General features: G+C 60.8%; 2 protein-coding genes across 13 annotated transcripts in view; one reads left to right on the top strand and one right to left on the bottom strand.

The window, feature by feature from the left end:
- ANKMY1 (ankyrin repeat and MYND domain containing 1) overlaps positions 1–15,771 on the top strand; it is a 53,390-nt gene extending 37,619 nt beyond the window's left edge. For 6 of the 11 annotated variants that reach the window (XM_074364650.1, XM_074364644.1, XM_074364647.1 and 3 more), the window contains 3 exons: positions 2,636–2,714; positions 3,272–3,534; positions 15,290–15,771. In XM_074364650.1, the coding sequence (XP_074220751.1) occupies positions 2,636–2,714; positions 3,272–3,534; positions 15,290–15,423 (476 nt within the window). In that variant the 3' untranslated portion in view covers positions 15,424–15,771. Of the gene's footprint in view, positions 1–2,635; positions 2,715–3,271; positions 3,535–15,289 lie in introns of those variants that run through there. The other 5 variants (XM_074364649.1, XR_012507239.1, XR_012507237.1 and 2 more) reach the window with 5 other exon arrangements.
- Positions 15,772–16,324: 553 nt separating this feature from the next.
- GPC1 (glypican 1) overlaps positions 16,325–24,501 on the bottom strand; it is a 29,375-nt gene continuing 21,198 nt past the window's right edge. For both annotated transcript variants that reach the window (XM_074364655.1, XM_074364656.1), the window contains exons 2-8: positions 24,072–24,230; positions 21,019–21,410; positions 20,374–20,539; positions 19,318–19,568; positions 19,092–19,225; positions 18,558–18,733; positions 16,325–18,186 (exon numbers count right to left, since the gene is read on the bottom strand). In XM_074364655.1, coding sequence (XP_074220756.1) covers positions 17,951–18,186; positions 18,558–18,733; positions 19,092–19,225; positions 19,318–19,568; positions 20,374–20,539; positions 21,019–21,410; positions 24,072–24,230 — 1,514 coding nt within the window. In that variant the 3' untranslated portion in view covers positions 16,325–17,950. The remainder of the gene's footprint in view (positions 18,187–18,557; positions 18,734–19,091; positions 19,226–19,317; positions 19,569–20,373; positions 20,540–21,018; positions 21,411–24,071; positions 24,231–24,501) is intronic.

Below are 24,501 nucleotides of genomic sequence, written 5' to 3'. Positions count from 1 at the left end.
TTAAAACTAATAATAATAAACATTCAGTAAGATTGCAGGGTATAAGATCAAGACACAAAACCCAGTAGTTTTTCTATACAGCTGTAGTGAACAAACCAAAAATGAAATTTAAAAACAATTGCATTTACAATAGCATCAATAAGAATAAAATATTTATGAATATATATTACAAAAGCAGTGTAAAATTTATTCTCTGAAAACTGCAAAACATTGCTGAAGCAATTAAAGGAGACCTCAGTAAATGGAACAAATCTCTATCAGAATCCCAGGTAACCTCTCTGTACAAACTGCAAAGCTGACTCTAAAATTCGCATGGAATCACAAGGGTCCCAGAACAGCCATAACCATCTTGGAAAAGGACGAAGTTGAAGGCCTTTCACTTCCTAATTTCAAACTTACCGCCAAACAGTGGTAGTCGAGATAGTGTGGGATTGGCCTGAAGACAGACGTGTAGACCAGCGGAGGAGAATAGATTCCCGAAGTAAACCCGTGTGTCTGTGCCAGCTGCTTCCCAGCAAGAGTGTCAGGACTTCTGAATGGAAGTGAGGGCAGTCTGTTCAACAATCGGTGCTGGGACTACTGATTATCCACACACAAAAGGGTGAAATTTGACCCTACCTCACACCACATACAAAAATTAATTCAATCTGGATTGAAGATCTAGATGTAAGAGCTTAAACTATGAAACTCAGAAGAAAATATAGGGGTACATCTTCATATCCTTGGATTTGGCAGTGGATTTCTAGATATAAAGCAATGAAAGAAAAAATAGATAAAATGGACATCATCAAAATTAAAAACTGTGCCTCCAGGGATACTATGAAGAAAATGAAAAGATAACCCACAGTATGGGAGATATAATTGAAAGTCACGTATCTCCTAAGAGACTTGTGTGTAAAATAAATTAAAACATCTTACAACTTAATAATAAAGACAAATAGCCAAATTAAGAAATGGACAAAGAATACAAATAGAAATTTCTACTAATACAGATGGCCAACGGGCACATGAGAAGGCGCCCAGCCTCATTCTTCATCAGGGAGACGCAAGTCAAAGCACACTGAAAGGTCACTTCACGCGCACCAGGATGGCGATAATCCAAAGTCAACACGTGCTGCTGAGGGTGTGGAGAAGGGGCGTCCTCGTGCACTGCTGGTGGGAATGTGGAAGAGTGCAGCTGCTGTGGAGAACAGCTTAACAGTTCCTTGAAAGTTAAACATAGAGTCACCACAGGACCCAGCGATGTCACTCCTAGGTATATGCTCAAGAGAAATGAAAACATACGTCCACACGAAAGTTGTACTGGAATATTTACAGCAGCACGATTCATAAAAGCTGACGAATGGGAACACCCCAAATACCCATCAACTGATAAGCGGATAAACAAATTGTGGTCTATCAGACAGTGGAATATTATTCACCTGTAAAAAGGAATGAAGTACTGAAACATGCTACAACATGGTGAACTTTAAGAACATTATATGAGGCAAAGTAGTCTAGTCACCAAAGACCACATGTGATATGACTCCATTTATATGAAATGCCAGTAGGAAAATACAGAGACAAAGTAGACCAGTGGCTGCTTAGAGCTGGGGGCTGGAGGGCTGGGGGCCCAGAGCATGGTAGCTGTCAGGGGTGGGGCTCCACCTGGAGTGACGAGAATGCTCTAAGATGACTGCGGTGATGGTTGCGCACCTGTGAACGTACTAAAAGCCACTGGACTGTGCACTTTAAATGGGTGTGTTGGATGGGACGTGAGTTATGTCTCAACGAAGTTGTTCGGAAGAGTCCCAGCGCTCCAGCAAACAGACACGCCCTGTGGTCATTTCTGTTTCCTGTGAAAGAGGTGGTCTGGGAGCCTGTGGCCCTGTCAGATCCACTTTTAAGTTCTGCTTTATTGTCACCTCTAGCGGAAGCACCTCCCTGGTGCCACGTAGTCTTCATGGCAGACACTTTGGTGCCGCCACACAGAGCTGGTTTTTTGGCCCGTGACCTAGTCCCCACTGCAGCAGGGGGTTGGCCCTGGGAGCCAGGGTTGGGGGCACAGTGGTGGGGAGGAAGGAGGGGCTCCTACTTTCTCGGCCAGCAGGTGTTTCTTTGTGAGGTTCCTGCATCTCAAGGGGTGGTGGGAAAGTGGAGGTTAGGCAACCTTTCTGGAGGGGATGATAAACTGTTCACAGACAGGAAGGCAGAGGGACGCGGCTGAGCCTCAGGCTCGCTGCCCTCTGCCCGCAGCCACCCGTGGCCGGAAAGCAGAGCCGAGTCTCCACTCCAGAGAGGGGCGTGAGCTGGGCAAGGCCAGAGAGAACCTGGTGCTGCCTGGTGGCCTTTTAGCGGCATGGTGAGGGGACACAGAGCTGGGGTCAATGGCGCAGAGGCAGGGTGGCCAGGAGGTTGCATATGGGAGGGCAAGGATGCAGGAGCAGAGGGAGGCTGTGGACTGACTCTCAGACGCCTCCAGCGCCGAGCCCCGCCCTGACCCCTTGGACCTGCTCTGGGGCTGCCGAGGACTTGGGGCCCCACCTGCTCTGCCTGCCGGGCCAGGGGTGGGCTTACCGCAGGACGGTGGTTGGGGTGGGGGCAGCCAGCATCACAGCGGGCCCACGGAGGCTAACGTGGGTCTCTCTTGGTGCAGTGGAGTTGGCCCCCAGTCTCCGGCTGAAGAGGAAGAGACCCAGCCTGCCCAAGGGGCTGGACTTGGAGGATCAGGAGCTGTAAGTGGCTGGCTGAGGGTGGCAGTGGGCTGCACGGAGCTGCTGGGCCTGTCCCGAGCTCCCCTGCCCGGGACAGCATCTGTCTTGAGAGTCCTGGCCCTGCTTGTGGGTGGTGGGCTCGAGCCACGACGGGGGTGGCAGGTGGGGGTTGCTAGGCACACTGGTGAAGTGGCCTGGGCTCCTCCCGGCAGGTCAGCTCAGGGCTCCACGTCCCCGGGGGTGGCTGGGTGGGGTTTGAGCCCAGGCTCTGCTTCTCGAAGACATCCCCCGTCACAGTGGACATGCTGCCCTGTGCCCTCACACCTCTCCTCCCGCTCCACTGCCGGCCCCTCCGTGGGGGCATGGCTCTGCACCCACCCTGCTATTCTGGAACAGTCTCTACATGCCCGGGCGCCTTGTTACCCCGTGGGCATCCTGGATGGCACCCACCCAGGAAACCCTGCTGGACGGGGCGTGGGTGTTGGGTGGGGCGGGCAGGGGTCCTCCCGGGGCAGGTGGGCCAGGCTCACCCACAGCCCCACGGCAGGCCTGCTCAGAGCCTGCTCCTCCCACTGCAGACTCTTGCCGCAGTGGAAGAACCTCCCCCACCTCCCCTGCCGCGGTGACCTGAGGGGCCCCGAGGCCCGGCACCCCCTGACTGCCCGCCGGGCCTCCTGCAGGATCTCCTTCTTCAAGTTCTGCTGCCAGTGCGGCCGCTCGGTCGGGGTTTGCCTCTCGCCCTGCACCCGCTGCTACGGGGTCCTGACCTGCGGCAAGCACTGCAGGACCAGAGCCTGGGCCGACTTCCACAGGAGGGCCTGCGGCGCCCTGACAGCCATCCGTGAGTCCAGGGCTGGGCGGGCCTGGGGCCTGCTGCTCCTGGGACGCAGGCACCGGCCTGCAGGGTAGCAGACGGGGGCGCCCCGTCATCCCCGAGATCTCTCCATTCAGGCCGCGGGGCAGGATTCCCAGGGGCGGCACAGTGGGATTCCATGGCCGGCCTGTTGTGGGAACAGGGAGGGCGCCGTGTGCTGGCGGCCTCCGGGTGGTGGGACATGACACCGGGGGAGGGGCTGCTCCGCTGGACACCTGGGGGTTCCCCTGACCCAGGAGGGCCCAGGCAGACACTGGTTCCCCCGGACCACAGGGCGTTTCTGAGAGGCTCCCCCTAGCCTGCCCCCTCAGGTGTCTCCTGCAGCAGGGGTCGGCCGCTAGAGACACCTCCCCTCCCGCCCTCCCCTCCCCTCTCCTGGGTGAGATGGGGAGGAGCTGAGGGCCTGTGGGCAGGGACTCGGCATCAGACCCCGGGGGGCTCTGGGCGTGGCCGGTGGCGAGCCAGGCTGTGTGCAGGGCTGTGGCGGGACTTGGCCCCTCGGCCGGGCCCTGTTGGGGACCAGGGAAATGCACTCAGTTCTTGTGGTACACCCCTGCCTGTGCACCCTCCCCTCCGTGGGGCTCTGGTCAGCCGTGCTGCAGGGGAAGCCGGGGCCTGGGGAGCACACGACCTGGCCGCAAGGGGCACGTGGGCTCAGAGCCTGTCTCCTGCGGTGGCCTGAGCCCCACCTCCTGGGGGATGGCCAGACCCCTCACCTCCTCCTTCCCGCCAGTTCCTTGTCCAGAGGCCCACCTGGAGGATGCGTGCTGGAGGGTGGAAGGATCTCCGTAAAGGAGCAGCGCGGTGCCGAGGCTGGGGAGGGCGGGGCTGCCCCCGTTCTCACCTGCTGGCACCTGCACCTTGGGGTCACATCTGAGCTGCTGGCCCCGAGGACACTAACTCGGGGCGTCTGCACCTGCAGGGCGCTGCATAGCAATGTCTCCCTCTGGACCACCAAAATAAAGTGGCCCCACTGGGGGCGTTTTGGACCCTCTGCCCCTGCCTGGGCTGGCGCAGAGCTTCTGAGGGCCTCCACATTCACACTTGTGATCTCCAGGGCCCACCTTGGTCCTCGGCTTTCTGTAAGGAGAGGAGGGAGGCCGGATGGATGAGGGTCAGGACTGGAGCACAATCTAGAGATTACTGCCTGAAGGTCACGCCCGTGAGTATGGGGCGCATTGGGGGGCTTCCCAGGAACCCACAGCCCCTGCTCTCCGTCCCCTGCTCGAAAGGGATGGGCCGGCGCCCCACGTTCCTTCCCGCAGGCTCCAGGCTCACTGCTGGCGTCCAGGGCGTTCATTTCTTCCACGTACATTTACTGAGTGCATGGCGGGGGGCACTGTGGGGGGCCTGTGCATGTGGAAATCGCCCATCACTGAGATGGAGAAGGAACTAGAGGCTAACCGGGAGCCACGCCATGGCACAAGGAGGGTGGGCCTGCCAGTGGGGGGGGGTCTGCTTTCCTGGGGGGGGGCAGGAAGGGGTGATGAGGATAAGGGCTGGAGACCACATCTTCAGAGCAAGGAGATGGTGGGTGCTTCCAGGAAGGAGGCGGTAGAAGGGGGTCTTGATGCTGAGAGCAGAGTGGTGGGGGGCGGGGTAGGGGGAAAGGAAGTGGGGGCTGGAGCCCTGCAGGTCAGGACCCCAACTGGGCAGGCTTTCTGCTGGGAGGGCGGCCGGCCTGCCACCGTGCTCTGCCTGATTTCCTTAGTCTCTTGTCGAAGCTGGGGCTCCCTGTGCGGGAAGTTCGCTGGGAGCTGGTCCTGGGTGATGGTCCCCTGAGGGGCTGAGGCAGGTGTGGGGGCAGGGGAGAAAGGCCCCTGTGCGCTGCTCTGGAGCCGGGCTGGCTTCTCAGGGGGCTTCCCCGGGAGGCTGAGGACTCAGGCTTCGTCCCAGCACCAGCCTAGTTCTGCCTGCAGTCCAGCCCCAGGGGACTCACGCCCTGGCTGCGGGGGGCCTTCCTGGGGAGGGGAGGCCGGGGCAGAGACCCCAAGAAGAGGTGGGGGCGCCTCCACTGCATCTGTCCGGAAGGAAAACCTTCCTCGAGAGGACTTCTCACGTTGTGGTGGAAGAGGGACTACACACACACAAGGAACGCTGTGTGGCCATTGTCCCAGCACCCAGCAGTCACCGCGGTGGGCGCTCTGCCGTGTGTCCTTCCAGTCCCTGTGTGTCTGTGCAAACGCACACACCACACACTGCGCACACGCGTTTCTAAAGAGGGGGCAGGACTGTATTCTAAACTAGGCCATGAACATCTTTCTACACTAAATGTTTTTCTGCAACGTAATTTTCCTCAAATGAAAATGGGTTTATTTTTTATTCTGGTTATATGTGCAATATATGCTTACTTTAAACGCCCCAAGATGAAGTCAGTGTGAAACACCCCAGTCTGCTTGAGGATAAATATCCTGGACACATCTTTAGGTTTTAATCTGCACATACGTGCACACACATGCGTGTACGGCTCCGAGCCCCTTGTGCACACGTGTGCTTTTTCACGCACCGCGTATTTATTTATTGTGGGGAGGGCGGTAATTAGGTTTACTTAGTTTTAGAGGAGGGGCTGGGGATTGAGCCCAGGACTTTGTACAAGCTGAGCACGCGCTGTGTCTCTGAGCTGCTCCCTCCCCGCCACTGTGTACTTATTTTAATTAGAACAGGCTAATGGTGAGACCTCAGCCTGTCCTCTAGGGCACCGTGTGTGGCACAGGAGCCCCAGCAGGTCTGCCGATGCCCCTGGGCCGGGCGTTTGGGTTCACTGTTCACTCCTGAAAGGATGCTGCATATTTGGCTAAATTCACAGAGGTTAACTTTTCACTTTTTCAGTTTTGCATTTGCAGTGTACCCCCTGGGAGGTCACCGCGTGTCTACCTGCACTGCGCCTCACCAGTCACAGTGCTGGCGGTGTCCACCGTCCCGTCCCCTGGGGACTCGCGCACAAGTCCGAGCAGCCTCCCTTCCATGCAGTGACCCCACATTTGTCTGTCCTCTCGCCATCTTATCACTGGAGCCGCCTGGTCTCCCCGACTTGTGAGGACTCCCTCTAAAGCACCTCCCCTCTCTCCTGCCTGCCGTGGAAAGGGCCTTCTCCAGAGCCGAACTTGGCCATGTGGACTTTTTACTCTGTTGTCCACTCCAGCTGCCCTGCCCTCCAGGCCCTGAGGCGTCCCCCAGATGGGATCACACAAGGATATGCACAGATTTAAAAGACGACTTTCTTGCATTACGATTTTACCTGCAATCTTATCATCAGCCTAGAATTAATTTTTGTGGGGGGCCCGCGGGCCAGCCAGCTGGCGCTTTCCCCGCAGGGCAGGCAGAGGTGGAGTATCCACTTCTGGCTGCCGCCCGTGTGCACGTGGTCCTGGATGCCCGGGCTGTGGGCTCGACCTGCCCCTGGGACTGCCCCTCCCGGGCCCTTTCCCCTCTGAGACACACTGGCTTTGTACTCAACTCAGATGGATTGTAAACTGTTTGTCAGGTTCAAGAGTATCTTGTTGGGACTTTGTAATTATTTTCAATGTTTAGTTTGGGGGACAGTTGGCATCTTTCGTGTGTGGTTTTCTAGGCAACGATACATTACGGTTGAGTCTGACAGTTTCCTTTACTCAGGAATCACCGTCAACGGCTTTCACACCTCATCCAGTCTTCTGAAGGTCCACTCAGTGTTGCCTTCTAAGTACGGCCCAACACGGCCACTTCCAGAGACTCTCTCCCTCCCCGCGGCCACCCGGGCTCCAGGGTGGCCAGAGGCTCCAGCTGTGCTGCTCCATCCCCGCAGCCCTTCCAGGGCCTTGCTGCTCTGGCCCCGCCTCCCGCCCCCACCGCCCACCAGCCGGGTGCATGGCTCCAGCCCTCCCCTAACTGTGGCTCATCCCTTCCCCCCGCCCCCAGGTGGGTGCTGCGGTGTCCACCCCTCTCTGGGTCAACACATGCACTGAGTGCTTACCTGGGCCCCCAGAACACCGTCGAACACCAGGGAATGGGTCCCTGCCCTGTGGAGGCCTACACTCTGGATGGGAGAGCTCCTGTGTGGAGAAGGGCCCTTGCTGCCGAAGCCCCGGGGGCAGGAACTGTGTTCACGGCAGAACCGCAGCTGCTACCGCAGTGCCTGAGTGCCATCCGGGGTGGGGGTGGGGGCACCCAGCCGGCAGGTCCCACGGGCTCGTCTCACGCGTGCCGGGCAATTCCGTGATCTCTGCCCACACTGTCAATGAGATGGGCTGTCCGCTCGTCCCCGGCTGTCGGGGCTGTCGGCTCCGGGCTCTGCAGAGCGATGCCCGAGTCCATCCCCTCCCGGTGTCCGGGGGCCCGTCCCCGCTCACCGCTCACCGGCTGGCACTGCAGCCACGGATTTCTTAAAAGGACCCGCGGCGTCCCACGTGACGGTTGTTGCACTGAAGTTAGCTGTTCCAGTGTAAACCTGTACCTTTCCGTGGGCTCCACCCCAGCTGGCTGATCATCAATTCAGTGCATGCTGTGCCTTTGTGTATTTTTACTTAGTGGCAAGTCCGGACCAGCCCCCTCATCCCCACCGTGCTCAGGCCGCAGACCCGGCCCTGTCCTCTCGTCCCTCTCTCCCTGGAACATCCCGCTCATCAGGAGGTCCGGCTGCGTCCGTCTTCAGATCAGATGGGAACCCGCCGCCCCTCCTCTTGCCCTTGGTGGTCGCTCGGTGTCTGGGGCGGGTGTGCCTCCTCGGTCCCTACTCTGTGCCAAGCTCTGGACCAAGGCTGTAGGGAGGCTGGCTCAGCCTGATTCGTGGTGGGTCCTCAGTGCTGGCCGTTCCCCTCCCTCCCACCTGCTGTCCACGGGGACTGGTCAGAGCGGGGATGCAGCCACGCCAACGGCCACTCCCTCAGGTCCCGAGGGCCTCAGGCAACCGTTCAGGTTTTCAGACTCAGGGACAGTGCAGGCTCTTAGCTGTCCCTGAGGTCAGCTCTCCCCTTGACAGACCAGGCACTTTCTGCTCAAAGCAGTGAAGGGCCTGGCACTGCCAGCCTGTGTGGAATCAAAGGGGCCTCCTGGGTCACCTGTCCTTGGACTCTTGCAAAGCAAAGCTCCCTCCCCGGAAAGTTCTGTGATGTTGGTGACCCGCTCCCCCCACCCCTGCCTGCTTCTGTTCCCTGAGCAGGAGGATGTGCCCCAAAGCCCCACCTCTCCTCTTCCCGGCCAGCATGCGTGCTGACCTCCGGTGCCTCGGCTCTGAGAACTCGGAGTTCTGGTCACTTAGGCCCCACTGCAGGGTGGGGGTCCCAGCAGGCCAGGGAGGCCCTGTGCCCAGGCCCCACTCCAGGCCCCACCTGTCTTCCCACCGGCTTGGACCTGGAGGAACTGAGGGCTCCTCCTCGGCGGGCCCACCCCCACATGGGAGGTCACGGCCTCGCTGGGACCGTCAGAGGGGAATGTGCCAGGTCGCCGGGGCAGGAGCTCAGGGCCGCTGTGCTGGGGTGTGCGGGGCCAAGACCACGAGTGGGCAGGGTGAGGTCGGGGGGACTGGGTGCAGGGGTTCCCAGTAGAAGCCCTGGTGGGCACCTGAGTGAGGTGGGGCTGCCGAGATGTCACATCAGCTCAGGGAAGACAGGGCAGAGCCCTCAAGGTAGACGCCGGCAGCCATGGGTGGCCTCGGGGGTTGGGAGACTGACCTTGGGGGTGGGGGGGGCCTCAGGGCCACATCCTGTGAGTCTGGAGAAGCTGGGGGAAGGGCTGAGAAGGGGCCACCCCCAGAAGCAGAGAGGGGAAGCCAGGGGTGGAATTTTCTTCTGCTTCATTCAGTGGTGGCGGGTGTGTGTGTGTGTGTGTGTGTCTCTGTGTGTCTGTGTGTGTGTGTGTGTGTGTGTCTGTGTGTGTGTTTAGAGGCGTAACTGCCCGCTAGCTGGAGGGCTGGGTTCCCCAGGGCTGTCTAGCCAGGCAGCTTTGAGGGGTCAGTTTGCTGAGGGTAGTCCAAGACCAGCCCCCCGCCCCCCGCCGTCTCCCCAGCCTCGTCACTCCCACCCTCCACTGGTCAGAGACTGTGCCCAGGTGGCCACCTGGCTCACGCTGCCCCGTGTGACCCTCCCTCCCGTCGTCCCACCCCTCCAGTCTCCTCTCAGTCACCCACCTGGACTCTGGGGTCCTCTCTCAGGCTGGGAAAGAGACGACCTGCCGCCTGCCTAGCCCGAGGCCACACCAGGGTCAGTTGAGGTGGGGCAGGTGGAGGGCAGGATGGCAGAGGTGTGCCAGGGTGACCATGGGTGACTTCGGAGCAAGGGTGGAAGAGCAGCAGGTTGGGGGGCAGTGGGAAAAGGACCAGGGAGCAAGTGTGGGAGGTGGAAGGAGTGGGTGGAGGGGCCCCACTTAGAGCAGGGAAGCCCATGGGGGCTGGGGAACAGGCTCGGAGAGGATGCTTCTGAGGGAAGCCTACGTCCTCAGGGCAGAGGGGAGGGCCGGAGCCCGGGAGAAGGGCGGCAGTCTGGTTGCTGCCACCTCTCTGGGGAGAACAGGCAATGGCCTGAGGGGTGGCCTGGTAGGGGCAGGGGAGCCTAGAGAGGACACGGCCAGGAAGCTGGGAGCAGGCAGTGTCCAGGAGCCCGAGAGGGGCACAGCCAGGCAGGAGGCCTCGGGATGGGGAAGGGGCGGTGACGGTGGGCGGGACAAAGGGCCTGGAATTCACAGCGCCGGTTCTGCCCAGGAGCCAGCGTTCTGTGTTCTCTGGGGAGGCAGGTGGGGGAGGGGCGGCCAGGGCGGGCCCCAGGAAGGATGCAGAAAACTCGGTGCCTGAAGCTGCAGGTTTCAATCCAGGCCACAGAGCAGGCAGGCCCCTCGGCTCATCCTTGGGGCCAGGGGAGCTGGGCGCCCCCCCCCCCAACCCCGCGCTGTCCCGCCTCCGCAGGGTCTGGAGCCGGCGTGAGCCTGGAGGGGCTTCCTGCACAGGCTGGGGCTCCCAGCTCAGTTTTGGCTGTGGTTTGTGCTCTTGTCTTTTTGTGCCCCCACCCCGAGTTTCAAGGCCCTATAAAACGTGGATCTGACCTGGTGCAACACTGGAAATTTTTTTAAATTTTTGTTTTTTGGGACTTTCTTGATTACTGATTTACTTTCATTACTAGCAATCAGTCTGCTCAGATTTTCTGTTTCTCCCTGATTCAGTCTTGGAAGGTTGTCTGTTCCTAGGAGTTTAGCCACGTCCTCTGCGCTGTCTGGCTTGGTGTGTAACTGCCGTGTTCTCTTATGCTCATCTGTATCTCTGCGACGTAGATCGTAACATCTCTTCTTTTGTTTCTAAATTTTTTTTTAATTTGCGTTTGCTCTTTTTTTTTTTCCCCCTGATGAGTCTGGCTAAAAGTTTATCATTGTGTTTATCTTTTCAAAAACTAGCTTCCATTTTTATTGATTTTTTTTTGGTCTCTACTTCCCTTATTCCAGTCTGGTCTCTGTTACAGCCTCCCTCCTACTGGTGTTGGCCTTTGGGCTTCTTTTTCTAGTCTCCTGGCGGACAGTTGGACCGTTTGTTGAGAGCTTTCTGGTTTCTTGCCGTTGGCCGCGTCACTGTCAACCCCCTCCCCCCCCAACCAAGGGCTGCCTTGGCTGCGTCTGTCCCGGGGGCTTTTGAGACGTGTGTCTCTGTTCACGTCAGTCCCAGGTGCTTTCTGTTCTCCTCTTTGATTTCTTCCTAGACTCGTGTTTGTAAGAGCTGCATGCTGTTTATCCTCCGCACGCTTGTGCTTCTTCCCAGTTTTCTTCCCACAACTGGTCGCTAGTTTCATACCATTGTGGTCAGGAAGGATGCTTGATAGGACTTCAGTCTCCATGCATTTGCTGGGATGTCTTCTGTGTGGCCTAGCATGTGCTCCATCCTGGAGAGGGTTCCGCGTGCATGTGAGCAGAACGTGTGTTCTGCTGCTCTGGATGGCATGTTCTGGAGAGATCTCTGCATCCCTCTGGTCTAATGCGTCGTTTAAGGCCAGTGTTTCCTTGTTGCTTTTCTGCCCGTCAACCTAGTGGGGTGTTCAGATCCTCTGCTGTTACTGCATTGGTGCCAGTTTCTCCCTTTATGTCTTACTATTCGCTTACACATTTGGGAGCTCCGACATTAGGCGCATAGATGCTAATAAATGTTACCGCCTCTTCTTGGATTAGTCACTTTATCGCTGTGCAGTGCCCTTCTTTGTCTTTTGCTGGAGCCTTTGCTGTAAATTCCGTGTTGTCTGGCATGAGTGTTACCGCCCCAGCTTTCTTTTTGTTTCCGTTTGCATGGAACATTGTTTTCCTTTCTTTCACTTTCGGTCGTGTGCTCTTTATTTCTGAAGTGAGTCTCCTGTCGGCAGCATGTGGACAGGCCTTTTTTCCCATCCACTCAGCCATGCGGTGGCCCTTCATTGAAGCGGTGACGCCATCTGCACAGAGAGTGGCTGTTGGGAGCTATGTGCTCATTCCATTTTGCTACTGTTTTCTGGTTGTTTTTGTTCTTCTTTGTTCTTTCTGCAGTCCCTCTCCTGCCCCTTGGTCTGACGACTTTCTGTAATGTTACGTTTGGGTTCCTCTCTCTTTCGTGTGTGTATATCTGCTGTAGGTTTTGGTTTGTGGTTCCATGAGGCTCATATTTATGTGTCTCTGTGTATCTGTGACTGTGTTTATCTCCATCTCTGGGTGTCTGCATGTCTCTGTATCTGTCTATCCATAATCTGATTTGTTTTAAATTGAGTCATTAAGACCGAATGCATTCTGACATTTTTATCCCCTACTCCATGTTCTGTGTTTTTGACGCCATAGCTTACACCTGTACGTGTGTCTCTTAATGCTTTATTGCATTACAGCTAACTCTGTGCCTTCTGCCCCTGAACCTCCATGCTGGCCTCACTTCCCGTGGCCGACCCACCGCCTTTGCTGCGTGTCTGCCTTTACCAGCATGGCTTTCTTCCTTCGTGTGTTTTCTTGTTTCTCGTTACTTTTACTTTTGCTTTTGCTCAGAGAGGATCCTTTACCATCTCTTGTAAGGCTGGTTTGCTTGTAGCAAACCTTTAGTTTTTGCTTGCCTGGGAAGCCCTCTCTCTCCTTCAGCTCTGAGTGACAGTCTTCTGGGTGGAGTGCCCCTGGCGGCAGGCTCTTCCCTCTAGCACTGCAAATGCACGGGGCCGCCGCCTCCTGCCCCCGGAGCTCCTGCCGCCGAGTCAGCTGACAGCTTTACAGGGTTCCCTTGTTTGTGGCTCTTGCTGCCTTTTAAAGATTTTTCTTTTTTTTTCTTTTTAAAATTCTTTCTCTCTACTTTTTGCCATTTTAATTATGCTGTGTTTCGGTGTGTGTCTCTCTGGGTTCACCTTGTTTGGGACCCTCTGTGACTCCTGTAGCCGGTATCTTTTCCTTCTTCCGCTCAGGGAAGTTTTCAGCCACTATTTCATCAAGTACATTTTCTGCCCCTTTTTCTCCCTCCTCTCCTTCTGGGCCCCCTGTAATGCAAATGTTAGTATGCGTGGTGTTTCCTCAGAGGTCCCTTAAACTGTCCTCTTTTCTCCTTCCAGTTTTACTGAGGTGTAAGCAACACGAGCACTGAGCAAGTCTGAGGTGCTCGGCGTAATGGCCTGGCCGCGCACATCGCCAAGGGCTTTTCCCAAGCCCCAGCCTGTCCTCGTTTTAAACCGTGCTTTCTTTCTGCTGCTCCGGTCGGGTCGCTTCCCCTGTGTCCTCCATGGAGCTCACGGTGCTTCTGTGTAAGCTCGCCCGCTGCTCAGCCCCTCTGGCGTGGTTTTCATTTCACTGTGCTCTTCAGCTCTGATTTTTTAGAATGTCTAATTCTTTGTCGACGTTCTCACTGTGTTCCACTGTTCTTTCCCCTAGTTTGCTGAGCGTTATTCTGGACCTCTGCTCTGAACTTTTTATTAGGTAAATTACTTACCTCTGTTTCATTAGGGTTTATTATTTTTTTTGGCCTGGGGTTTTAACTTGTTCTTTTGTTTGGAACATTCCTCTGTCTCCCCATTTTGTTTGATTTTCTCTGTTTGTCTCTATGAAATTGTGCGAAACAGTCACCTCTCCTGGTCCAGAAGGCATGTCCCTGTGTGGGAGCCTCCCTATGCCATCTGCATGTGCCCAGGGGCTTTGGTGGGGCAGCTGGGCCTAAGTGACCATGGCCACATCTTCTGTGATGCTCTGGGGCCACCACACACGACACTTACTTTACAGACAATTCCTGTTTCCCTTTTAGCCAGCATTCTCGGGATGCTGGCTCTCGGTGGTGGGCATTTCTTGGCACATTGCAGGTTTTAAATTTGAGCTCCCATAACTGAGGATTCACTAGCCCCTCTCTCCCTGAGGGAATCACAGCCTGCCTCGTGGTGGGCGAGCTCTTCGGTGCTTTTGTATCTGCTCCTGTCGGTTGTCAGCCGAGGACCAGTGGGACTCCAGTGCTCCTGGAGATGCTCCTGCTCAGAGCCCCGGCAGCAAAGCTCTCATGGCCCCCGGCAGCCAGCAGGGGGAGCTCTCTGCTCCTTCCACAGTCCAGGCCACACGAGGCTGCCGGTTCCAGGTGCCGGCCCCACGCCTGTCCGCTCACCTTTGATGCCCTGGAGGGGATATTTCTGCATCTAGGAACCACGCACCCACTCACTGCAGACACAGAGGGCCTTTTCTTTTTTTACAGTTCATGGGACTTATCCCTCCTGTGACCTCAGGCAGCTGTTGACTTCATAAATACTTCGATTTTGCCCAGCGTTTTGATGTGTCTGACAGGAAGTGGGTTGTTTCAGCCGAGGCTACCATGCTGCTATGACTTCTTCAAAGTAAACATTTCCTACCGTTTCCTCCTGTTTCTGGCAATTTTCATGCCGGGACAGGGGTCTGAGCCCCCAGGTCAATAATGCTGTTCATCTGAGGTCTCCAGTGAGCTTCTTGCTGGTGTTTCTCTGCTTTCCCAGTGGGGTACAGAGGCGGGTTTATGCTAGACACTGTGAAGGTTCCTGTCCATGTTTTCAGGTCAAAGGAAGGAGGGAAATGTTTAGTCACTGAGGTTTCACTTTAGAGCGGGAGGTCCTGCCTGGGAAGTCCCTGCTGCGCAGAGGGTCTGCTGGGGCCTCCTGGGACCCCACCCAAGTGTCCCGCCCCCTCTCACAGACTCTGCCCCATCTCTGATGGCTCTGACATGTGACTCGCCCGTGTCTTCAGTTTCTAGGTGGGACACAGACACCCTGGTTCTAACCTTTCCATCGTTCACTAGGGACTTTGGGTTTGGGGGAGTCAGTTCTCCGTCCTGAACTTGACTAGGGCTTTGATTATAAACAGCATTTCTAGACAGAGTTGTCGTCTCTGGGTAAAGGAACGCTTAGCGTCACCCGGGGGGCACAGAGCGAGCACTCCTGTATGCGTGCGCAAACACTAGTGTGACTCTATGCGTATGTGCACGAGTGTGTGTGCACGTGCACTGCGGGCGCCCACGCCGGCGGCTCCTTGAGGAGCTGGCTGCTGTCTGTCAGTGTGGTCGGTCAGGATGTCTGTGGCTTCCTGAATTCCCATGAGGAAGGAATGGGGACAGGAGCCAAGGAGGGGCCTCGCACTGACCGGCACCTGGCCTGGGGTGGGCAGGGCTTGGGAGCTCAAGGGTGGTCCAGGGCCAGCCCAGGGCAGGTGGGGCCCAGGGCTCCAAAGACAAGGCTGAGAGAACCCCGGGGCGGCCCCTCCCTTCCTGCTCCCGGCCCGCTGGCTGTCCCGTGCCAGGTGCCTGCATCACCTGCGCTCTCCTTCCCCCCGACAGGGAGAATGTATTCAGGTCTGCTGACAAGGAAGAAACCTTTGAAGCATCTGGGAAACGTGCCAGGCCAGAAGACCGAGACGCTTAAGCTGCCACACAGGCTGAAATGCTCGTATTCCACCTACAACCAAGAGTGAGCGTCTGGCGGCCCACCTGCCCACGCAGGACTCCGTGAGCCTGAGGTTGCCGCCTGCCTGCCCAGGGAAGAAGGCCACCACCCCAGCCCTCCCCTCCCGGGAGGGGCACGGAGCCCACCCCAGGACTCACGGAGGGACAGGTGGGTGAGCATGCAGCTGCTGCTGGCAGGTGTCTGGGCCCTGCAGGAGGCCCCCCTGTGCTGGGGACCCTGCTCCTCACACTCACGGGGCCTGGGGTCCCAGCCGCTAGGCCCTAAGTGGCCACGGGTGACAGAGGCTTTGTTGAATGTTTGCCTGACAGACCAGTGTGGGCTGTGACACCCAAATAAACTGACCCGCAGTGGCTCACGCCTCTGTGTTGCAGCCTCTGTACGAGCATGCCGGCGCTGGGCCCTGTGCACGGCGCGGTGCTGGGGAGGCCGGTGCCCCGGCCGGCATGCAGGGGGCTTGGGGGCTCGGCTGGGGCTGGCAGCTTCACCCAAGGATCCTGCAGGACTCAGCCTGGGGAGGCAGGGTGGCGAGGGCAGGGGTTCCTGCTCTGGTGAGCGATGCCAGGCCGGGCTCTCTCTGGCACTGTCCCAGCTGGACCATCAGGATGTCCTGCCAGGCCCAGCCTCGGGACAATGCTAGTACCCATGTTCTGGCCTCCTGGGCGTCCCTAAGGCTGCTTGGCAGGAACTGGAACCTGGAACAAGTGTGTCCAGAGCACGGGAGGGGTGGACAGCAGGGGGACCCAGCCTGGGGCGGTACATGTACCCTGCAGCTGTGGGCCACACTGCCAGATGCCACGCGTGTCCGAGCCCCTCCCTACCTCCCAGCAGGCCCGAAGTCGCAGCCTGCTGTGCACAGCCCACAGCATGCACTCGCTGCCGGGCTGGGCAAGGGGGTCAGAGCAGCCACGCGCGGTCTCCAGCCTTTTATTCATACGAGGACTCAAAGAACACACATCGTCTACTGACAGCAGGCCTGGCCTGGCTGCGGCCTGGCCAGTGACGTGGCAGGGCCGCCCTTTCCAGAGATGCATGTGGGGCAGGGCCCGAGTGCAGGCCCCACTGGGGCTGACCACATGTCACACGGGCAGCCACTCCCCACTCTAGCCCCTGAGTCCAGCTGGTGCTCACCTGCAGAGGAGGCTCCAGGCCCAGGCCCCCACCCCAGCACTGACAGGGTGAAGAGGGGGCAGGTGTGCCTGCGGGACTGGGCTGCCTGGTGAAGTGCAGGCTCGGGGCCCTGACCAGCGGCCGTGGGGCCTCCCAACCCCATGAGGAGGAGCAAAGCAGCGCTAAGCAGGCTTCTTCAGGCCCCAGTGCTGGTCAGGACCACTCTCCCCGGCCCCGTGGCTCTGTGTCCCCCAGGCCCTCGAGGCCCACCCTCCCCAACTTGAGCCCCTCTCTGGCAGGGCCCCAGCCCCCTCCCCAGGGCCTGCAGAGGGGAGGGCCCAGGGGGGAGGGCCCCCAGTCCTGGGGAGGGGCCTCGAGCATCTGCATGGGCTGGAGTGCGCCCAGGTCCCAGGCTGCGGAAGGCTGCTGGGTCCTTCAGAAGCTACTTGCGAGAAGCTGAGAAAGCAGCTCTCAGAGAAAAGGGGGAAACGCTTGCAGAGTACGCGCGGCTGGAAAAGCCCTTGACTGTCCACGCTGCCTGGGCCCCCTGCAGTGCACGGGGTCAGGGAAGGGACCCAGGCGTCCCTCCAGCCTGCAGTGCTGGGTCTCGCTGGCCCTGAGCTGAAGTTTCATCAGGCACCCGTGTGGCCAGTGTTGGCAGCCATGGGTCACCTGCCACCCTGGCCTGTGCTGCCCTGAGCTGGGACCTGGCCCTGGGCCTGGGTGGGGACAGGAGGAGCTGCCGGCCCCGCGAGGACGGCCAGGACCACGGCCCAGTGCCACCGAGACGCGGCTGAGAACAGAGCCCAGAGGTGACGTGGCTGTGCGTCCAAGCAGCCTTGCAGCTGCTCTCTGGTGACGATGACATCTGGACAGACCCATCAGTGACGGTGCCTTCCTAGGGCCAGCCTCGCCAGCCAGGCTCGCCCTGATGCTGGGGGGCCCGGGGGTCCAGGGTCCGTGCGGAATCTCAAGAGGCTGTGCAAGACCCCTGACAGCGGGAGCCCTGATGCCCCCTCGGGGATTCTTGGGCACTGAGGGGTGGCCCTGCTTTCTGACACCTGGAGCCCTGAGTGCTCAGCTGGGGAGGTGGGAGGGGAAGGCACAGGCTCGCACACACGCTCCAGCGGGACTGTGCTCGGGGCTGCTGCCGTGAGGAGAGACGGCCACCGCATGCCCGAGGTCCCTGAAATGCATGGCTTTTGGGGGCATTGCTCCCGGCTGACCTGAGGGCCTCATACAAAACTGAAAGCAGGGCGGCCTAGGGGGCCAGCGCCACCTGCCCCGCCCCAGGACAGGCACAGAGCCCTGGTCCTTTGCTGTCCCTTCCTGTCCCGCCCCGGGGCCTCTAGGCCGAGAGTTAAATATTGTCTGTTTCGAGTTTTGGCAAAGTCAGTCCTTGGCCTCGGTCCCTGGGGCCGGGGCAGTTACCGCCACCGGGGCCTGGCTGCTGAGAGGAGCAGGGTGAGGGCGGGGAGGAGCAGGAGGGACGGGCAAGGCTGGGGGCAGCCCGCGGCCGAGGTCTTCTGGCCCTCCTGCTCCGACAGGCCAGGAAGGGCGTGGGTCAGGGTGGTCCGGGAGCTGGAATTCTTCTTGCCGACCCTCCGGCCGCAGATGTCGTCTGGGCAGCCGTCGCCGCTGCCTGAGCCACTGCCATCGTCACCTGGAGAGAACAGGAGACCGTGGCAGGCCCACCCGCCTGGGGACCCCACAGGCAGCGTCTCTCCGGAGGCTTCCCCTGCTGGCAATGCCAGCTCCACCCTGACCACCGCACCCTGACCCCCTGGGTCAGCCAAGGCTGGAGGGACCTCCTGGCCAAGTCTCCACTGTGCTGGGGACAAGGGAGAGAGGGACTTGGTGACCACACTTGGGCATCAGCAGTGCCCTCAGGGCCACTGTCGGGGCCCAGGGGCTGGGAGGGCCCCTCCCTGGATGCTTCCTTCCCCAGCTGCGTGGGGCCCCGCGACACTCCTGCACCAGCCCCGTGGTCCCCATCTCTGGCCCCTAGCTCCAGCCCCCAGCACCCGCTCTCACTGGCGTCCTGGAAGTCCACGTCGTTGCCGTTGTAGGCGCTGCGCAGACGGTTGGTCATGATCTTCAGCTGCATGATCTGCTGGCGGATGGTCATGTCGGGCTTGGTGATATCGACCTCCACCTCGGGGTTGTTGATCTGGTTGGCCAGGCCGTCGCCCATCACCTCGGGGAGGTACCTGGAGGCCAGGAAGGCAGGCCCTGGGTCACTGCCCTGCTCTCGGCCAAGGGGTACTGCCCCAGCACGCCCTCCCACCCTCTCCTCCTGTCAAGGCAGTGCCAAGCCTAGGACCCCCAGTGGCCTTCAGGGGCTGATGGGAGCCCACGCAAGCACCGCAGCAGTGGGGCTTGGAGGCACCAAGCACGGGGTGTGCTGTCGGGGGTAGGTGGCCCAGGGCGAGGTTTTGGCCCTCACTGCGGCTTGTGTCCTGCTGTGTGTCCCACATCAGGCACGGTCCTGTGCACATGGCCCTAGAGAAGGGACCTAGCCGTGACCATGGAGATGAGATGGGCTGTGGTCAACCAGGAGGCACCTACCGGCCCTTGGCCATGCCATTCCAGCAGCGGTCATCACTGGCCGTGCTCGTGGCCAGCTTCTCACTGCACAGCGTCCCTGGGAGGCTGATCCAGAAGTCCTGGGCATCTCGGAGCTGGGCCTTGGCCTCAGAGACCTGTGGGGCAGCAGTCAGGCCACCAGGCACCCCGGATCGGCCTGCCCTGCCCTCCCCCCCGCCAGCGCCTGACCAGCCGAGGGGCCACTTACCAGCTTCTCCAGCGCGCCTGTGGGCGGCTTCTCTGGCAGCGCCAGCTTGCCCCGGCGCCACCTCTCCTCAGGCCCGGAGCCCTGGGGGTTCACCTTGGGGTTCCCGCAGCCCTGGATGACCTTGGCCGTGAGCGTGTCCCTGTTGTCCTGGAGGGCACTGATGGCCTCTGCCAGCCACAGGTGCACGCTGCCCATGATGCTCTCCGCGCCCGCCGGGCCCCAGAACTTGTCTGTGATGAGCACCATGGAGTCTGGCACGGGCGAGAGCACACACAGGGCGTGCTGCACGAGTGCACACAGGCGCACACGGCCCAACACGCACGCGTGCTAGTCTACCATGAGCCACACGTCGGCTTCCTTTAGGGCAGCCCACGTGCAGTCAGCTCGGCGTGTTGGCACGCGTGTGTGCAGACCGCATGCATGCGTTAAGCTTACATGTGTATCATCTGGCCCACCACACACGTCCCCTCACGTGTGACTTTTCACCTGGTCTCGCCTCACGCCACCGCGTGCCCTCATCAGCACGTGTTTCAGCACGTGTTAGTGCTCGTGCACATTGGCACGCCAGCCCCTCGCCAGCACGTGCACGTCACCTCCCAGGTGCCGACGGGGATGCACGCTGGCTCACGTCCACTCAGCAGATGGACACGCGAGCACACGTGTGTCAGCGTACATGCTCGCTGACACACACATCAGCATGTGCACAGGCCAGCCGGCCTGGACGAGGGCTGGCCCACGCGTCACACATCTGCTGGCATGTAAGCCTGGTGGCCCACATGTTGGCGCTTACATACATTCATGTATACACATAACACACATGTTAGTGCTGGCACATGCTGGCCTGCTGCACGGCACACACATCTGAAGCACTGGCTCAGCGGGAAAGGACAGGAACTGTGACCCCACAGGGCTCCCTCCCAGGCAGCTGCCCCAGTCACACTCCACTAGGACATTTAGAAGGAATCCTGTCCCTTAGCCCCAGGGACTACCCGCCCCAGAGTGGACGGGCCTGACTCCCAGCCCCTCCTGCAGGTGGTGGCGGCAGCGGAGGCTCACCCAGAAGGTTCCTCCACTCGGCGTCCAGGTCGGCCTGGTTGGCCAAGCAGCCCTTGAGTACGTTGCGGCAGTAGTCGGGACAGGGCCGGGCACCGGGCACGCCCAAGCAGTGGGCGCAGTAGACCAGCTTCATGACGGCCCGCGAGCACTCCAGGCCCAGGGGCACCTGGGGGGCCACGGCAGCCTAAGCCCAACGTCGCAGCAGCGTGCTGCCCGCGAGGGGGCCCGGCTGGGACTCCGCCCCGACCAGTGCGACCTCGGCCCCACGCCAGCCCTTCTCGGGGTCCCGTCTGTTCCCAGATGACTCGGTGGGGGCTGGCCGCGGGGGTGCTCAGCCAGGAGGGTCACGAACCCTCCCAGGGAAGTGTCAATACGCCTGCCCGCCAGGCAGACGAGGGGACAGAAGCTGGGGCTGGGGGGGGCCTGGCCAAGGACCCCAGTCGGAGGGGAGGTGGCTCACACCCAGGCTGCAGGGGGTCTGAGGCTGATGCCCTCCCACACCTGACAGGAGCTGCCTTATGGGAGGAGACCCCCCAACTCCGACCCTCGCCCCGGGGCTGCTCAGCCCAGACCCAGCTTGGCGGTGCCTGCCGGGAGCAGAGCTCACATCCTGTGGTCAGCCCAGGGGACCGGGGCCGCGCGCACCTGGGCCACCTTCCGGACCACGTCGCCGGCCACGCCCAGGCCCTGCACGAAGGAGCGCGCGGCCACGAAGGCGCGGGCGGCGCGCAGGCGCAGCTCGCGGGGGGCCTCCCCGAAGGGCCGCAGCGCCTCGGCCTGCTTGCCCAGGCAGTCCAGGTAGTCGTCGGGCAGCAGCAGTTGCGGGTGCAGCTGCCGGAAGAGGCGCTCGAGCAGGCGGGCCCAGAACTCGGCCAGGCTCTCCTCCAGGTGCAGGCTGGCGCCGCGGTAGTAGAGGCGCAGCTCGGCGTACAGGTCCCGGAAGGCCCTGGCATTCTGTGTGTACAGCTCCCCGAAGACGCCCGGGAAGGCCTCCTGCAGCGCCCGCTCCGAGTCGTTCAGCAGGCGCTGGAAGTGATCTGGGCGCGGGGAGGCGGGTGTGAGGCTCCCTGGAGGGGCCCCGCCCGCCCCGCCCACCCCGCGTGCTGGGGCAGCTGGACCCACGTTCAGGGGGCTCGGCGGGACCCGCTGCTCCAGGAGTCGTCGGAGCCCAGCCCCAGGCAGCAGAGGCTGGGCAGCCAGGGTGCCCCCGTGAGGCCCCTGAGACCTCCCCCTCCTGGCATCCAGTACTCGTTTCCGAGCCGGGCCTCGGGCGGAGGACAGATGGAGCCCCAGTGCTCCACCCAGTCGCCTGGGAGGGGCTGCTGTGGAGGGGGCAGGAGGGTCCTCTGAGCCGGGTCTGGGACCACTGTGGGGAGAAGGCCCAGGGCGACCCTCACCTGCATTCCCTCTCGGCAGCTCTCCTTTCTTCCCTCCACCTCCCCCATGCCTGTCACCCAGGGGCGTCTGTCCCCTCTCCACTCTGCCCGTCTCTGAGGCTCCCGCGGCCCCCTGCCTTTCTGCCTCTGTCTCTTGGGCACCTCCCTCTGGTTCCGGAAGCCAGCCTGCCTGAGGGCCTGCAGCGGACCTCCCACAGCCCTTGGGATGCGCACAGGGTCCCGAGGGCGTGTCGACGAGGACGCAGCGAGGTGGGCTGTGAGCACTGGCAGAAGACCCCTGTGGCTGGGGAAGTGCCCCTGTGCCCTGAGTGCTGAGAACGGGGCCCCAGACATCGTCCACCCCTTTTAGCAGGGAGACTGTGGAGTCATAACCACACAGGCCGTCCTCAAGAGCTATGGCCACCCCTCCCCACACAGGCCCAAACTCTGCGTCCCAAGGACACAGGGCCAGGTCGGCTTTGCTCTGAGGCATGGGGTCATCAGGCTCAGGGCCGGAGGGCCAGCACCCACACCCACCCCACCCAAGGCCTCGGGCTGATGGGCTGGCTGGGGCAGGAGACCTTCCGTGGCTCCGGCCGTGCCCCTTGGGAGGGAGCTGGGCGGCTCCGGGGCCTGGCTGCAGGCGTGTGGTGGGGAGCGGATGGTCCAAGTTCCTGTCCCGGCTCCCACCGTGGGACTCTGGTTCCTCAACCCCGGCCTCTCCTCCAGATGGGTAGTTTGTAGTTGAATCGTTAACCCAGCAGCACATGGGGTGGTCAGGAGGCCCGCACACCCACGCCCAGCTCCCGGCCCCACCCCTTGACCAGGGTCCTGCTCTGAGCCAGGCCCTGGGCAGCTGGCCCTGAGGCTGCAGAGCCGGGAGCTGTGGTGGGTGTGCTGAGGGACCTGGGCCCAGGGTCCTGGATCCCAGCCGCCCGAGGCCCAGCTAGACATGGGCTCCAGAGGTGCTTCTGACCAAGGCTGGTGGCCCCAGCGAGGGCTGCTCCCCAGGTATGGAGGGGCCTGACCAGGCACCATGGTGTGGGGGGGCTGAGGATCACCTTTCGTACAAATCAGTGTCTCAGACGGGTGTCTGTGTTTGCACGCCAGACGGGAAGGCACGGACGTTAGAAGGCTGGGGCCCTCTGGAGGGCAGTGGAGGGGCCGGCTGCAGGGCAGAGACCTCATGCTGGGCCTCAGAGAGGAGGGGCGCCTGGGCCGCCTCGCAGCAGGGAGGGGGCAGGATGGTGGTGAGACGGAGCAGGAGAGAGGCGAAGGGACAGGCTGCGGGTGACCTGACCGGACGCAAATGGGACCAGGAGGTGTGACGGGAGCAAGTAGGTTCAGGGCTGCAGGTCTCAGTGACGGCAGGGAGCCTCCGGATGTGGGGGGGTGGTGTGGGGTCTCCACACACAGGACGGACCTGGGGGTACTGGGTGACATCAGAGGGGCTGCTCATGTCCCACCCACCCTGCCCGGGCAGCTGGGACGGCTTGAGTGTCGTCACTGGAGATACAGGGATGGTGCAGCTGACCCAACAGGGACAGGGTAGGTGCCAACGAGCTGAGGTCTCCCCTTTCCTGGGAGCCTGTGAGGTGAGCCCCGTGGGCAGGAGTCCAGGAGCTGAGATCCACGGGCCTCCGATGGAAGGAGGCCACACGGGGGCTGCCTGTCGGCCTCAGATGCCCACCCTCCCCCTTCTCTCTGCTCTGGCTCCCTGCTCCTCCATCAGCTCAGCGGGGGGCCTTCTCCCTCCACCAGAGACCTCGGGCTTCGATGTCAGTTCAGTCACTTCCTGGGGGACCCTCCCGCCGGCACCCGCCCACCCCTTCCGAGGTGCCCACTATAGACGTCACTGTGTCATCCCACCACCCCTGTTTAGGGTGCAGACTGGATAACAGAGCCTGTGAGGGGCTGGGAGTAAATGACTCAAACACACAGCTGCCCTCGAGGTTCAAGGGCCACACCAGGGGCCCCAAACTCCCGCCCCCACCCCCCTAGCACCCTGCAGCCTCATTCTCCAGCCCCAGCCCCTAATCTCAGTGCTCGCACTGAGCTGGCTCCAGGCCACATGGTAGCCAGCACAAGGCCTGTCCCTGGCAGGAGCTCAGGAGAGCTCCAGGTAACAGGAAGCCACCTGGAGGGCAGAGGGCCCCTCTTAAGTTCATGGACTCCCTGCTCGGGCCGCTGCATGTGAGCAGCCTCCTGCTCTGTCCCCCAAATCCTGGGGTCTACCCAGCTTCCTGACCCTGCCTTACAGGGAGAGGTCCCCAAGTGCCCAGCTTCCCCCATCAGTGTCCTGCAGTCCCCGAGCCCACTCACCGTCAAAGCCCCGCAGCTGGGTGGCGAGTGTGGTCTGCAGGGCGCGGCCACTGTCCAGGAGGGCGGCCTCCAGCTCGGCCCGGCTGCGATTGGCCAGGTTCTCCTCCATCTCGCTGGTGCAGCAGGTGTAGCCCTGGGGGCAGATCCGCAGGTGCTCACCTGTTGGGAGGGGCTGGCGTGAGGGAGAGGAGGGACATGGAGGCTAGGGGTTATGGACCTGAGCCGAGACAGCGTTGGGGACCAGCAGAATGGGCCTCTTGCAGCTCGGTGGGTGGGGGGCAGACCCCAGGAGGTGGCACAGCTTAGGTGGGCTGCCTAAGTGAAGGCAGGTGAGGGCTGGGGCAGGACAGAGGAGCAGGGGTGCAGAAGGCTGAGCCCCAGGGCAGCGATGTGGGGTGCTGTCCCCACTCAGCTCCTCCCAGCCCCACCC

Source organism: Camelus bactrianus, chromosome 5, assembly GCF_048773025.1.
Source record: "Camelus bactrianus isolate YW-2024 breed Bactrian camel chromosome 5, ASM4877302v1, whole genome shotgun sequence".
NCBI lineage: Eukaryota > Metazoa > Chordata > Mammalia > Artiodactyla > Camelidae > Camelus > Camelus bactrianus.
Note: the sequence above shows the minus strand (reverse complement) of the source record. Positions and strands in the feature narration are given on the sequence as shown.